The sequence below is a fragment of the Balaenoptera physalus genome (genome assembly GCF_965194825.1).
Source record: "Balaenoptera physalus genome assembly, chromosome: 3".
NCBI lineage: Eukaryota > Metazoa > Chordata > Mammalia > Artiodactyla > Balaenopteridae > Balaenoptera > Balaenoptera physalus.
In genome coordinates, this window is record NC_138890.1 from 151,329,488 (window position 1) to 151,343,067 (window position 13,580).

A 13,580-nucleotide genomic window follows, 5' to 3' on the forward strand; every position below is an offset into this window, starting at 1 on the left:
TTGGCATCAACACCCTTGAGTCCCCTGTAATTGAAATGCCTGGAAAACTATATTATACTTTGGCCACACACTTTGTTTATTATTTTGTTTTTTAATACAGCACTTATTGAAACGAAGTGGACAAAATGCCAGTAATTTGAATCAGAATGGCATATCTCTGAGAAGCCCTTGGGAGAAAAAAGAGTGTCTTCGTCTTTTTTCTCTTCCACAGCTAATATAAGCCTTACACGTGGAGGTGCTTAATATGTATTTATTGAATTGAACTGGAAAGAAAGACTTTCTGTTGATTAGAGATCCTTTTTGGGAGAACTAATCTTTCTTTATAAGTTAATACAGGAAACTGATTTCTGTAATTTCAAGCAAATCCATTATCATGTATTTTTAAATAATGCCAGCTTAAAATACTTCAAAGACTAAAATGATATAAAGCACATGTCAGTCATTCTGGGATGGGCTGTGCCCATCCTCCAGGTTCTGATGAATAAGAATAACTCCTTCATTCTCTTGAGTTCTAGGGAAACATTATTAAAAAAAAAAAAAAAAGAACGAAAGAAAGAAAAAGATATGCTTTCCATGAAATCTCCCAATAAGGAATCTATAGCCAAATGAAAATAAAAGTTCTGTGTCCTCAGGTGATTTAACTCTATAGGTGGTTTTATAAAAGTTGTCCTTATAATGTTAGATTTAGTGTTAAAGCTAGAATGGCCTTTCGAGATCATCTGGCTGAGAAGTTCTTACCCAGAGGATAGTGATGGGCTTTAGAGATCTGTGAACTCATTAAAATTCCATACAATTTTTGCATGTTTGTGCACATAGGCACTTTTCTGGGGAAAGATTCATTTTCCTTAGATTCTCAGAAGTGTCTTGACACTGACAAAGTTTCAGAATTTGTGAGTCCTAATCCATTCCCTTAGAATTAAAGATAGACAAGGAGGCACAGAAATTCTTGTGACTTCCTTAAGGTTACCCTGCTGGGTACTGATGAACCAGGGCTATTCCTACTTCAGTGAAGGCCAATAGGCCTTATTCTAAGCAGCTTTTTGTATTTGCTCATTTAATCCTTTTAACTGTCCTTGAAAGTAGCTACACTGATTGTCTTCATTTTACAGGTGAGGAAACAGAAACAGGGAGGTTAGATAATTTGCCCTGAGTCCCATGATGAATGAGTGACAGAGCAGGATTTGGACCCAGGCATTCTGGTTCTAGAGACCGTATCTTTAACAGCTGTAGTCCACCACCCCTCACAGAGGATATGCCAGGATGCCATGCAGCCAGTAAACTGTTTCAAGACTTTGTGAGATGGAATTTAGGATGTAAACATGGTTCTTGTTTGTTGTAAAATAAATGAAGTGTTTTTAATAAGTTTTTATAGAGTTAAACGTATTGAAATATGCTTTTTCCTAGCATGCAATGATGCTGCCTGTTTTGACCCATCATATTCGCTACCACCAGTGCCTAATGCATCTGGACAAGTTGATAGGATATACTTTCCAAGATCGTTGTCTGTTACAGGTAAGAATTACTCTCCTGTACATTTATATAATAACAGGATAGGAGTAATTCATCTTGCAGGTTACAAATGGAGCACTGAGATTCTCTACTCTGGGAGATGATGAGGACGTTTAGAAACAAAGCTCTCTCCATTACTCTACTCTTATTGCCACTTTCAAACCCTTTTTCTCACTTTTTTTTTTTTCTTTTTGATGCTGTCCCTAAAGAAGTAGACTAAAGCTAAAATTTGCCCGTCAAACCTGACCTCTTCTTTCAGCTTTTCCTCCTTTATGACTCTTCTTTCCAGGTGCTGTGTATTCTAATTCTTCTCTGAAAGATGTGGTTTTTTAGGTTTGTTTAGAAGAGCTTGCACCAAAGCTTTGGAAATTTGACACTGGAGGAAATAAGATGGAAAGATCAGGGCTTAAAATTTAACTAGATAAACAGGTCTCTTTCCTGTTTCATTTGAGGTGATATAAAGATGGTGCTTCTATGCTGAGTTTTGTTTTGTTTTTGTTTTTATGCTGAGTTTTTAAGACTGAACTTATTTCATTGAAATTTTAGCTGGCCATGACCCACCCAAGTCATCACTTAAATTTTGGAATGAATCCTGATCATGCCAGGAATTCTTTGTCTAACTGTGGAATTCGGCAACCCAAATATGGAGATAGAAAAGTTCATCACATGCACATGCGGAAGAAAGGTATGTTTGGATTCCACTCTCCTGTTTTGTTCTGTGTCTCCTGTTGTAAATTAAATCCCCACCAGGAATGGTTCCCTGGTGACTGTTTCATTCTCTCTTTCTTTAGTGTTTCCTGACCCATATGTAAGAACATTCACTTTGAGCAGAGCATTATGATAAGAGTAGATAAATTTGTGAGAAAATTTTCTTTCTCCTATCAAGTGTTTTAAGTAACTAAGTTGATCAAACTTGTAGACATGCTAGTCAAATTGGGGTGAGATAGATAATTTTCTTTCTACATGTCATATGATGGTCCTAGAATTCTTCTAACAGTATTTAGTTGTGATTTTTTTTTTAATAGGAATTAACACTTTAATAAATATTATGTCACGCCTTGGCCAAGATGACCCAACTCCCTCAAGGTAAAGTAGATTTTTTCTTTTTTAATTTATTTATTTATTCATTTATTTATTTTTGGCTGTGTTGGGTCTTTGTTTCTGTGAGGGCTTTGTCCAGTTGCGGCAAGCGGGGGCCACTCTTCATCGTGGTGCGCGGGCCTCTCACTATCGTGGCCTCTCTTGTTGTGGAGCACAGGCTCCAGACGCGCAGGCTCAGTAGTTGTGGCTCACGGGCCCAGTTGCTCCGCGGCATGTGGGATCTTCCCAGACCAGGGCTCGAACCTGTGTCCCCTGCATTAGTAGGCAGATTCTCAACCACTGCACCACCATGGAAGCCCCAAGTAGATTTTTTAATAATAGCTTTGTTGAGATATAATTCACATACCATACAATTCCCCCATTTATAGTGTACAATTCAGTGGTTTTTGGTTTATTCACAAAATGGTGCAACCATGGTCACTGTCTAATTTTAGAGCATTTTCATCACCCCCAAAAGAAACCCCATACTCCCCATTTCCCTCAGCCTGCCCAGCCCTGGGCATCCACCAGTCTTCTTTTAATCCATGTTCAATATTTATGGATTTACCTATTCTGAACATTTTGTATAAATGGTGTCATACAATATGTGGTCCTTTGTGACTGGTTTATTTTACTTTACATTATGTTTAAAAGATTTAAAAGATTTATCCATGTTACAGTATATGTCAGTGTTTCTTTTTATTGCCAAATAATATTCCATGGTACAGGTATACCATGTTTTATTTATCTAGTCACCAACTGATGGTCATTTGTTGTTTTTACTTTTTGGTTATTATGAATGCTGTTGCTATGAATATTTGTATACAGGTTTTTGTATGGACATATGTTTTGATTTTTCTTGGGTATATACCTAAGAGTGGAATTTCTGGATGATACGGTAACTCTGTTTCACCTTTCCTTTAAGGAACTGCCAGACTGTTTCCAAAGTGGCTGCACCATTTTATTTTCCCAGCAGCAATATATATGAAGGTTCTGATTTCTTCACATCTTTCCCAACACTTGTTATATCTGTCTTTTTGAACCTGGGCTTCCTAGTGGATATGAAATATTATCTCATTGTGGTTTTGTCATGTTTCCCTGATGGCTACTGATGTTGAGCATCTTTTCATGTGCTTATGGGCCACTCGTGTATCTTCTCTGGAGAAATATCTATTCAGATCCTTTTCCCATTTTTAATCAGGTTACTTTTTGTTGTTGAGTTACAATCATTTTTTAATGTATTCTAGATACAAGTCCCTTATCAGGTATGTGATTTGTAAAAATCTTTTCTCGTTCTCTGGATCATCTTTTCACTCTCTTAGTGAAGCACAAAAGTTTTGATGAATTCCACATAATAGATAAATTTTGTTGCTTTTGTTGCTTCTGCTTTTGGTGTCATGTCTAAGAAACCATTGCCTAATCTAAAGTCACGAAGACTTACATCTGTTTCTTCTAAGAGCTTTATGGGTTTTTTCCTCTGACATTTAGATCTGTTCTGTTCTGAGTTAATTCTTATATATGGTATGACATAGAGGTCCAGCTGCATTCTTTTCCTTGTGGATATGCAGTTGTCCCAGCACCACTTCTTGAAAAGGCTGATCTTTCCCCACTAAATCATCTGGGTTGAAATCACCCTTGACAGTATATTTGAGGGTTTATTTTTGGATTCTTAGTTCATTCCATTGATCTTTATGTCTGTCCTTAAGCCAGTACCACACTGTCTTGATTACTGTAGCTTTGTAATAAGTTTTGAAATCTAGAAATGCAAGGTCTCTTCTCCAACTTTCTTCTTTTTTTTCAAGACTGTTTCGGCTATTCTAGACCTGTTACATTTCCACATGAATTTTTTAATTACCTTAAGAACTTTTGCAAAGAAGCCAGCTGGGGTTTTGATAGGGATTGTGTTGAGTCTGTGGATCAATTTGTGAATGCTTACCATCTTAATATTAAGTCTTCTGCTTAATATTGTCTTCTGTTCCCTGAACATTAGATGTCTTTATTTTTTCTTTGTTGTCTTTAATTTCTTAGTAATGCTTTTTACTTTTCAGAGTATACATTTTATATATCTTTTGTTAAATTTATTCATAAGTATTTTATTCTTTTCGATGCTATTATAAATGAAATTATTTTCTTAATCTTTATTTTTGGATTGTTCATTGCAAGCATATAAAAATACAGTTGATTTTTGATTATTGATCTTGTATCTTGCAACCTTGATGAGCTCATTTGTTAGCTCCAGTAGTTTTTTAGTGAATTCCTTAAGATTTTCTATATAGATGATCATTTCACTTATAAATAGAGATATTCTTACTATTTCCTTAACAGTCTGGATGCCTTTTATTTCATTTTCTTAACCTAGTTGCCCTAGCTGGAGTCTCCAATACAATATCAAATAGAAGTGGTGAGAGAGGATCCTTACCTTCTTCCTAATCTTAAATGGAAAACATTCTTTTACCATTGTGTATGATGTTATCTCTGGGTTTTTCATAGGTGCCTTTTATCAGATTGAGGAAGTTCCCTTTTACTCCTAATTTGCTGAATGTTTTTGTCATGAGAGTGTGTTGAACTTTGTCAAATGATTTTTCTGCATCTATTAAGATGATCATGTGTTTTTTTCATTTATCCACATGGTGTATTACATTAATTGATTTTGGGGTGTTAAACCAACCTTGCCTTCCTGGGATACATCACACTTGATCATGGTATATAATCCTTTTTATATGCTATGTTTAGTTAGAATTTAGTTTGCTAGTATGCTGTTGAGGATTTTTGGTCTCTAGTTTTCCTTCCCTGTGACGTTTTAGTCTGGTTTCACTATTAGGATAATACTGGCCTCATGTAATGGGTTGGAAAGTTTTATATGTTAGCTTTCCTTATTTTATTTCTTGATTTTAAGTGATACCTTAATATATTAATATTCTCACTTTGTGGCCTGGAACCCCTGAAGAACCTGGGAAGGAAGTAGGCTGAGTCTATATAAACCCGTTAACACCCTGGAAAACTGAATGGAAGTAAATGCCAGATGCTGGTGGGGCTCTGATGTTGCTCTCAGGAGGCTTATCTCTGTGTGTGAAGCACAGCAGGTTCTATTTTGAAAGCCAGTAGAGGAGGTTGCTTGAGGGCGGCTTGCTTTTTAAAACGGGGCATTGAAGAGTTGAATAGCCAGGTTTGTCCCTCTTGGGATCCAGACTTAGATGGATGAAAGGCAGGTAGAGCAGGGTTGGAAGTGACAGAGTTGAGACACTGCTGCAGCTGGTAACTGGCCTCCACAGTGAGGTAGGTGCCCAGCTGAGCTAGTGCAGCTTCCTTTTCTACCTTTTTCTTCATGTATGACTTTTCTTTTCAAATAGACTTGCCTTGACGTTGCTGTCTTTTGAGGTTATCATAAACCAAACTGTCTTTCCTCTTCAATCAAGAGGTAAAAAGAAAGGCAGGACAGAAATTTAAAATTCCAATTTGAAGATGATCACATGCCTCAGTGCTGTGTTCTGTGAGGGTCTAAGATCAGAAAAGGACTGTCTAATTAGAGGAGCCCTTAATCACACCCTCAGGGATAGCGTGGCCATGGTTTCATTTTACCTTGCTATATTGTGGAGTCTCCAGATGACCGGTTCTGTATTTTAATAAGTGAAACCCTGGGTCCCCTGCAGCCCCTTTAGCAAGGCCGCACACGCAATAGATGTGTCCTTTTCAATGATGAAAGCACAGGTTTAAGTGATCTTTGTCTCATCTACCCCAACCACAGTTATTGGTATGTAAATTATGTCTTTTGGTAGCATTGTTTAAACCTCATGGTTTATGTTTTCTTACTGTGGCAAAGGGAATGATAACTGAGAAACTGTGTTCTTTCTGAATTTACCATTTTGAAAATGATACCACTGATAGAGAATAAACAGATGATCTCTCTTGTCCTTTGACTTCTGCTCTGGCCTCTGCTGCTTGTGCTGAGAGCCTCTTGCAGTAGGTCTGATCTTTTGGCTGATGCAGAGTCGACCCCAAGTTTCTGTTCAGAAAGACCCTCCCAGCCTCGGTGGCCGGGCCAGCTGCTGCTTTGTTGCTGCTGTCCAGTAGCCCCAGCTGTGTCAGTACAGCCCTGGGAGCCATACTGAAGAAACTCAGACAAATGCAGTCCAACAGACATTTATCCAGTGCCTTTTGAGCTTGAGGCAGTTCGTAGATATTTTACAGGGATCCAAAGGCAAGTAAGACAAAGCCCCCGCTCACCAGGAGGTGTGACTGCCTGGGGTGGGGAGAAGTGCCGTAAACATAAGTAACTTCATATAAGGAAGACTCTGCTCAGTGCTTCAGTGAAGGTCAGAAACAAAACATACACGCCAGACTAGGGGCTAAGGAGAGCTCTGGCGGTTGTTCATGGATTATAGGTCAGTTATGCACTGTGCACCAGAGTAATTGCATTCACTTGAAACGACTTGCCCTCTTCCCTGTTTGTTTCTTAGTTTGCTCTTATAAAGTGGGATGCAGTAGTCTCTGCTCCTTGTAAGTATTTGTATATCTTTGTAACAAACACTGTCCAATTTCAAATGTCAGTGGTTATATCTCCTCCCAAGCAAGCTTGCTCAGAATTTCAGACTGGAGAAAGGAAAGAGAGAGCCAACGAGCTAGTAGGTTGTTTGGGGAATCTGTGTCTGGCACTGAAGGTGGAGGAGCAAGGCAGGTAGGGGAGCTTGTTGGAATTCTTCCCCCAACCCCTCTGAATACCACTCCTCTCGCCCCTGCCCATCCTGCAGTGCAATTAGTGCCGCCTTCTGCCAGGTCTCCCATCGGGCCGCCTCTCCAGGCTTCATCTTGCTATTTCTGGAGCCTCCTCTCTAGATCTTAGCTGTAACCTGCTTGAAAGCTTTCTGTGACGTCTCGTCACCTACTGAATAAGTCTGAACTTCCCCACCTGGCAATCTCAGCACCCAGTGATCCAGGCACATCACTCTCTTCCCTGTGGCTCTCTGCACACCAGTAAGACTGAGGGACTTGCTGTGCTGCCAGGCGTACCCTCTCCCTTCCCTGAATGCCAGCAGTAATTGTACCTGTGGAATGCCCTGTGTACCCTGTGACATCCTGCCCAGATCCTGCTAGCATTTGTTTTATTGTGCATGTTCTGGTTCTCCCAGGTATTATAATTGTGTCATAGTCTGATTTTTTTTTTTTTAACCGTGAGCATTTTGAAGGTCTTTTGTCCTACTCTCTTTTTTCTTTTTTCAAATTCTTTTCCTTTTCCAACTAATGCCTTTCACAAAGCAGGGGCTCAGTAAATAAGTCTTAAAGGAAAGAATGCCATTCATGACATTACTTTTATTCCAGGTTATTTACTCGTTGACTAGAAATAGGGAAATGGGGGCATTAGGAAAGGTCATGGTCAGGGCCATCAAAAGTTTAAATGGCTGGTTACTCTCTTAATCTGATTTGGGGTCAGCTAGCATTTACAAAAAGACACGAAGACTTAAAATTAATAAATAAAAATCTGTCTGCCTATCAAAACTACAAAATAATTAACTTTTATGATGGCATCATCTCAAGTGAATATGCCGCCCATAATTTTTTAAAGTGTCACTATTTAACCACATAAATCTCAGTTGTATAGTTATATTTAACTCATGCACATTACAATGAAATGTTACCACAGAGAAGGTCTCTGAAGGATTAGGCATTCGGTTCAGCCTTGTACTCCAACATGAGAAACAGCCTGTGAGAGGCACATTCATCATGTAATTAAGATATAAATACAATGCAATCTCTGCACTGAGGGGGAGAGTATTAATTTTGATGAGGGACTCAGGCAGGGATTCCTCTGGAGCTCACATTTTGCTAGACCTTGAGAGGTGGGTAGGTTTTCAATGTGTCTCAGTGCACAGGGGAGAGTAGAAGCCTCCAGGGCGGCAAGGAGCTTGGCCTGAACACGGGCACTGAGTATTTTAGGGGATGCCCTTTTCAGAGAGGACCAGGCAGTTTTGGAACAGGACCCTGTGCAAGGGTGGGAGAGGATAGCAGTGGACAACGAGACTGGAAAGGTAGGTTAGGCCTATTTTGAAGGACTTTAGACGCTAGGTTAAATTTAGAATTTGCAGTTTGGACCATGGGAAGCTAAAACATTGTACCAAAGCTGATTTTTCAGTGTTCTAACTCTCTCTAAGAATGCATTCTCCTCTCTCTCGTCCACCTGATAGTGGTGTGGAAAGAGTCACAATTGTTAGGGTGATGTCTCCTTGCTTTAAATCTGACTCCCAGGGGGAAGGAAGCACCAGGGTGGGAAGCCTGAGACACGTAGTATGAGGGGACACTCCCTCCCTTTCCCACCAGGCAGCCCCTGTACCTCCAGCTAAGATGGCCATCAGTGTTCTTGATTATGAGGAATAAGGTAGGGTGCTTTGATTACTAAAGGAGCTAACTCTCAGTATCCTTTTCTTTGAGAAGAGAGGGAGGAAATATAAACGTGTGCTATTTTAAGTGATCTTTTTAATTCTGTAGGATTAATCACAACGAACGGTTGGAGTTCCTGGGTGATGCTGTTGTTGAGTTTCTGACCAGGTAAGTAGGCTTTTCTGCCATTCCCCAATGATTGCATTTTATAGGTAACATACTTAATACATACCTTCTTTGTAATTAGCCAAATAAGGCCTTGAAACACCATGTTTTTGGTCTCCTCTGTAGAGCTTAAAAGCTGCATGTCTGTGGCTCTTGCCCTGATAACTTGCACTCACTGATGCTGTAATGAGCAAGATTACAAGATGAAAGGCTAGTGTCTCTGTCCTGTCAAGTTTATGTTCAAGTTGCTGCAGCCAGAAGAGATCAGCTTGTCTTGGTCTAGATGCTTCAGAGCTTATATTCAATTTGTAGCGAAAGGGATGATATTTTAAAATGTCATTTCATTTTCTAGGATTTGTCTTTGATCCCTTTCTCACTCTTCCTGAACTCAAGGGAAGTAAAGTTTACAAGAATTTTAATAACTAGATTTTGGGGTAGGGTGTGTGTGTGTGTGTGTGTGTCTGTGTCTGTGTATGTGTTTCTGTATGTTTGTATGTTTTCTCCACAGAAATATTTTAGGGTCCTTAATTTGGAGGTAGGGGTAGGAAAGTACATTTTGTTTTTTCAATACTCATAAAATTTCCCTTTTAAAGGGAGATGACACATGTTTCTCTTGGAACTGTCTTGAGCTATTTTTATTCTCTTTAGGTCATTTCTTTTCCCGGAAGGACATAATGAGGCAAAGGGGCTGTTTTCTAAGCTTGTTCTCACTGGACACAGTAGGACTAAACAAGCTCAGCTGCCCCGATCAACAGTGGGTCTGAGACACCAGTGTGAGAGTTAGGGGAGCGCAGTTAGTGTCATGGTCTGAACGGGTCTTCCGTCGGCCTGCTTCTTAATTCCCTTACTTTCCTGATCAGCAGCGCCGGTTCTGTTTGCCACTCGTGTTCCTGTTCCTGTCCCTGTTCCTGTTCCTGTCCCTGTTCCTGTTCCTGTCCCCGTCCCTGTCCCTGTCCCTGTCTGTACTTGTGAAGAACGTGCCACACAGCTGCCCTGCTCAGAGCTCCCTGGCTCCTCTTCAGGGGCCCTCATAACCCAACCCAAGCAAAGCTCTCTGTTTCCAGGCTCAATTTTCATGTATTAGATAGGTTTGCTCTCAGCAGCATATGAATGTTTGTTCAGGTCTTTGTTGTTATCATATTTCAGAGAAATCTTTTTACAGAAGTCAATGTGAACATATGAGTGAATGGTGTTGTTTGGGGTTTAGCACATTCAGATATACCGTGCATACCGTTTAACTTTCAAAGACCCTACAGTTTAGTTCACTTCAGCTGGTATATATTGCCCAGATATTATGTGTCAGGCCTGTTTTTTGGACTCAGAACCACAGACAGAATATTGTGATACATATTTACTTTTATGCTTTTTTTTTTTTTTGGCAGTGTCCATTTGTACTATTTGTTTCCTAGTCTAGAAGAGGGAGGATTAGCAACCTATCGGACTGCCATCGTTCAGAACCAGCACCTTGCCATGCTAGCAAAGGTACGTCCAATATCTGAAGCATCTGTAGTGAAGTCATTCTCTTCTTCAGTCCATGCATAATTTTGCATTTGAATAAGTAACCCTTTAGGGTGTATTAAGGGTTTAATATTTTATAGATGAGGAAGGACTTTTTTGTTTGGGTTTTAAGGACTCAGCCTTATTAGTTCTGTTACCTTAGTGAGTTTCACCAGCAGCCAATGAACTCCACAGTGAGGTAACTTGCTAAGAGAAGAGGAAAAATTTGACAGATGTGCATGTACAGAGTTAAACATTTGGGGAAAGGAACATGAGAACAGAGTAAAAGAAATGAAACATTTCGTATTTTCCCTTTGTGTAATATTTCTGTATTACATTTGTTTTTAATTTACTTTAACAAGCAGAATTATAGCTTTGAATAGAATACTTCAGTCCATTTGTATCCACAGGGGATACTTTACAGATCTTTGAGAATTCCCCCCAAATCACAAATCCTATTAATTAAGATTTAGGTTTTAGGCTGTTCGGCTAGCCACGTTGACTTAGCTGAGTGACTAACAGAACCTTTTCTTGATTTAGATTCATGGTAGGCATGTTTCTTACATTATCTCATTTGATCTTCCTGTCTCTGTGCAGTGTCTCTTTTTTTAATTAATTTTTATTGGTGTATAGTTGCTTTACAATGTTGTGTTAGTTTCTTGCACTGTCTTATCATAAATCATAACGGATAGGACATGGGCACTTGCATGGGCCATCAGAATACCCGCAGGGGGACCATGGACAAATTGTTATTCTCTTTGCCAAGCCTCTGCTTTCTCATCTATAGAATGGAGATGGCATTAGCATCTACTACACAGGGTGGTTGTGAGAATTAAATGAGATTATCATTTGAGTTTTAATGATTCCATTTGTAAAGTGCTTGGTGCAATGCCTGTTCATAGTAATCACATAAACATATGAATAAACTAGTAGGAGTTAGTTGTTTTTATTGCTGCTGCCACTTATAAATTACATTTATAAATCATTACATTTTATAGGCCTGTGGGTTTATTCAGTAGTAGGGGGGACAGTGGCTGTTAAATTCCCAAACAGTAGAGATCCATTAGAAAAGCTTTTGTGAGTTTTCCTTGATTTTTGCTTTAAGTAGTTTTATTTTTCTTCATTTTGATATAAATGTTGAAATCTGGTAGAAAAGACTAGATAAAACCCATTCTAGTTTTATGACTGACTTTTTTAAAAAAATATTTATTTTATTTATTTATTTTATTTCGGCTGCATCAGGTCTTAGTTGTGGCACTCGGGGTCTTCGTTGCAGCCTGCGAGCTCTTTGTTGTGGTGCACGGGTTTTCTCTCCCTAGTTGTGGCGCACGGGCTCCAGGGCACATGGGCTCTGTAGTTTGCAGCACACGGGCTCTCTCATTGAGGCGTGCGAGCTCAGTAGTTGTGGCGCACGGGCTTAGTTGCCCTGCGGCATGTGGGATCTTAGTTCCCCGACCAGGGATCAAACCCACGTCCCCTGCATTGGAAGGCGGATTCTTTACCACTGGACCACCAGGGAAGTCCCTGACTTCTTAATTTGATCTTGCCAAGGCATTAATTACATCTAAAATGTGGTTACTTTTATCCCACGGTTTTCGTGTTAGAAAGAGTGCATTGCTTTATTATATATAACATCTTCATCATAGCTATGTTGGTAGGCTTTGACCTAGCTTCAGTGGCATTTGAGAATATAAACAGTGATGCCTTCAGGAAAAACTATGGGCAACAGGTATGCTAACTTGGTTTTAGCCTTACAATGAATGAAATTCCACAAGCTATATAAAACTGCTTCAATGTTTAGTTGATTTAATTGTCAAGATGCTTCCTGATAGTCACGTAAGTGTCCGTTGGAAATGCCTTTAATAAGTAGATTGTCAGCATGCTCCCCCCACCTCGCCGTTGTTTTCTTTTCAGTTTCAGATATAATAGAATTGCATAATTGTTTTTCAAACAGTTGTAGGGGGGATATTTACAAAGTGTGGGAAATTACCGTAGCATGAACATGGATGCTGTTACGTAACACAGTGGGTGCTGTACAAAGCCATGAGTCATGACGGGGTGGCCAGTTTCTCCCTTCAGGGATTTCTGGGTGATCTTCCTCCACCCCAAACCCTGACATTCCCATAGCACTCAACACCCATCTCCTCCAGCAGTAGGCAGTGGTGGTCTTACCCTTCTTCTGTCTAGACCAGTGGTTCTTAACCGTTTGGGAGGAGGGACTTGATGGAGCAGGATTGCTGACTCTGAGAAGGTAATGAAAGCTCTAGGTCAGCGCTCCAGACAGGAACATTTTAACACATGCACAGTGGAGCACCAGTCTCCTTTTTAAAAGTTCCACTAATGCCTTCATGAAAAAATAAAGATATAGAGGAGGGATTATGAGAAGTTGGAAGATTCAGAGCATTCCAGAATAGTTGTTTATAATATAAAATATGGCTTGCACTCTACTCTCAAGCACGGCTCCAGAGATAGCAAACCATTGGATTTTCCCAGTGAAGTTGTGAAACAAGTGAAATTTACATATTCTAGTATAAACTCTTGCACTTGGGGATCAATTTTTTAAAAAGAGGTGGTTTCTGCTGTTGCATTTGTGGTAGTCAAAACTCTCACTTGAGTTTATGATACACTCGTGAATTCCTAGGAATACAAAATACTGATAGCATATATGTCCCATTTTTATTGTCCCTTTTTCCAATGTAAACAGATACGGATATTTTTAACATACATATCAAGACACACAAAATCTGAGTCTCTTTTATCTGAGAGCTGATGAGATTCATATTGTCCTAGGTTGTTCATTAACTTGCGACTTGTTCCATTTACGTGGCATGTTATTGCTTAGTAAGTATTTATTGAACCGAATTACATGGTAATAGCAACAGATTTATTGCATGCTTATGCAATGTTTGTATCTTTCTCCTTTTATGGAATGAATTATGATTTCCATTTATTCAATC

General features: G+C 39.5%; 1 protein-coding gene across 9 annotated transcripts in view; it reads left to right on the plus strand.

Moving 5' to 3' along the window:
* DROSHA (drosha ribonuclease III) overlaps positions 1 to 13,580 on the plus strand; it is a 121,526-nt gene that overhangs the window by 71,443 nt on the left and 36,503 nt on the right. For all 9 annotated transcript variants that reach the window (XM_082453685.1, XM_082453679.1, XM_082453683.1 and 6 more), the window contains 5 exons: positions 1,405 to 1,512; positions 2,056 to 2,194; positions 2,535 to 2,595; positions 9,070 to 9,129; positions 10,509 to 10,608. In XM_082453685.1, the coding sequence (XP_082309811.1) occupies positions 1,405 to 1,512; positions 2,056 to 2,194; positions 2,535 to 2,595; positions 9,070 to 9,129; positions 10,509 to 10,608 (468 nt within the window). The remainder of the gene's footprint in view (positions 1 to 1,404; positions 1,513 to 2,055; positions 2,195 to 2,534; positions 2,596 to 9,069; positions 9,130 to 10,508; positions 10,609 to 13,580) is intronic.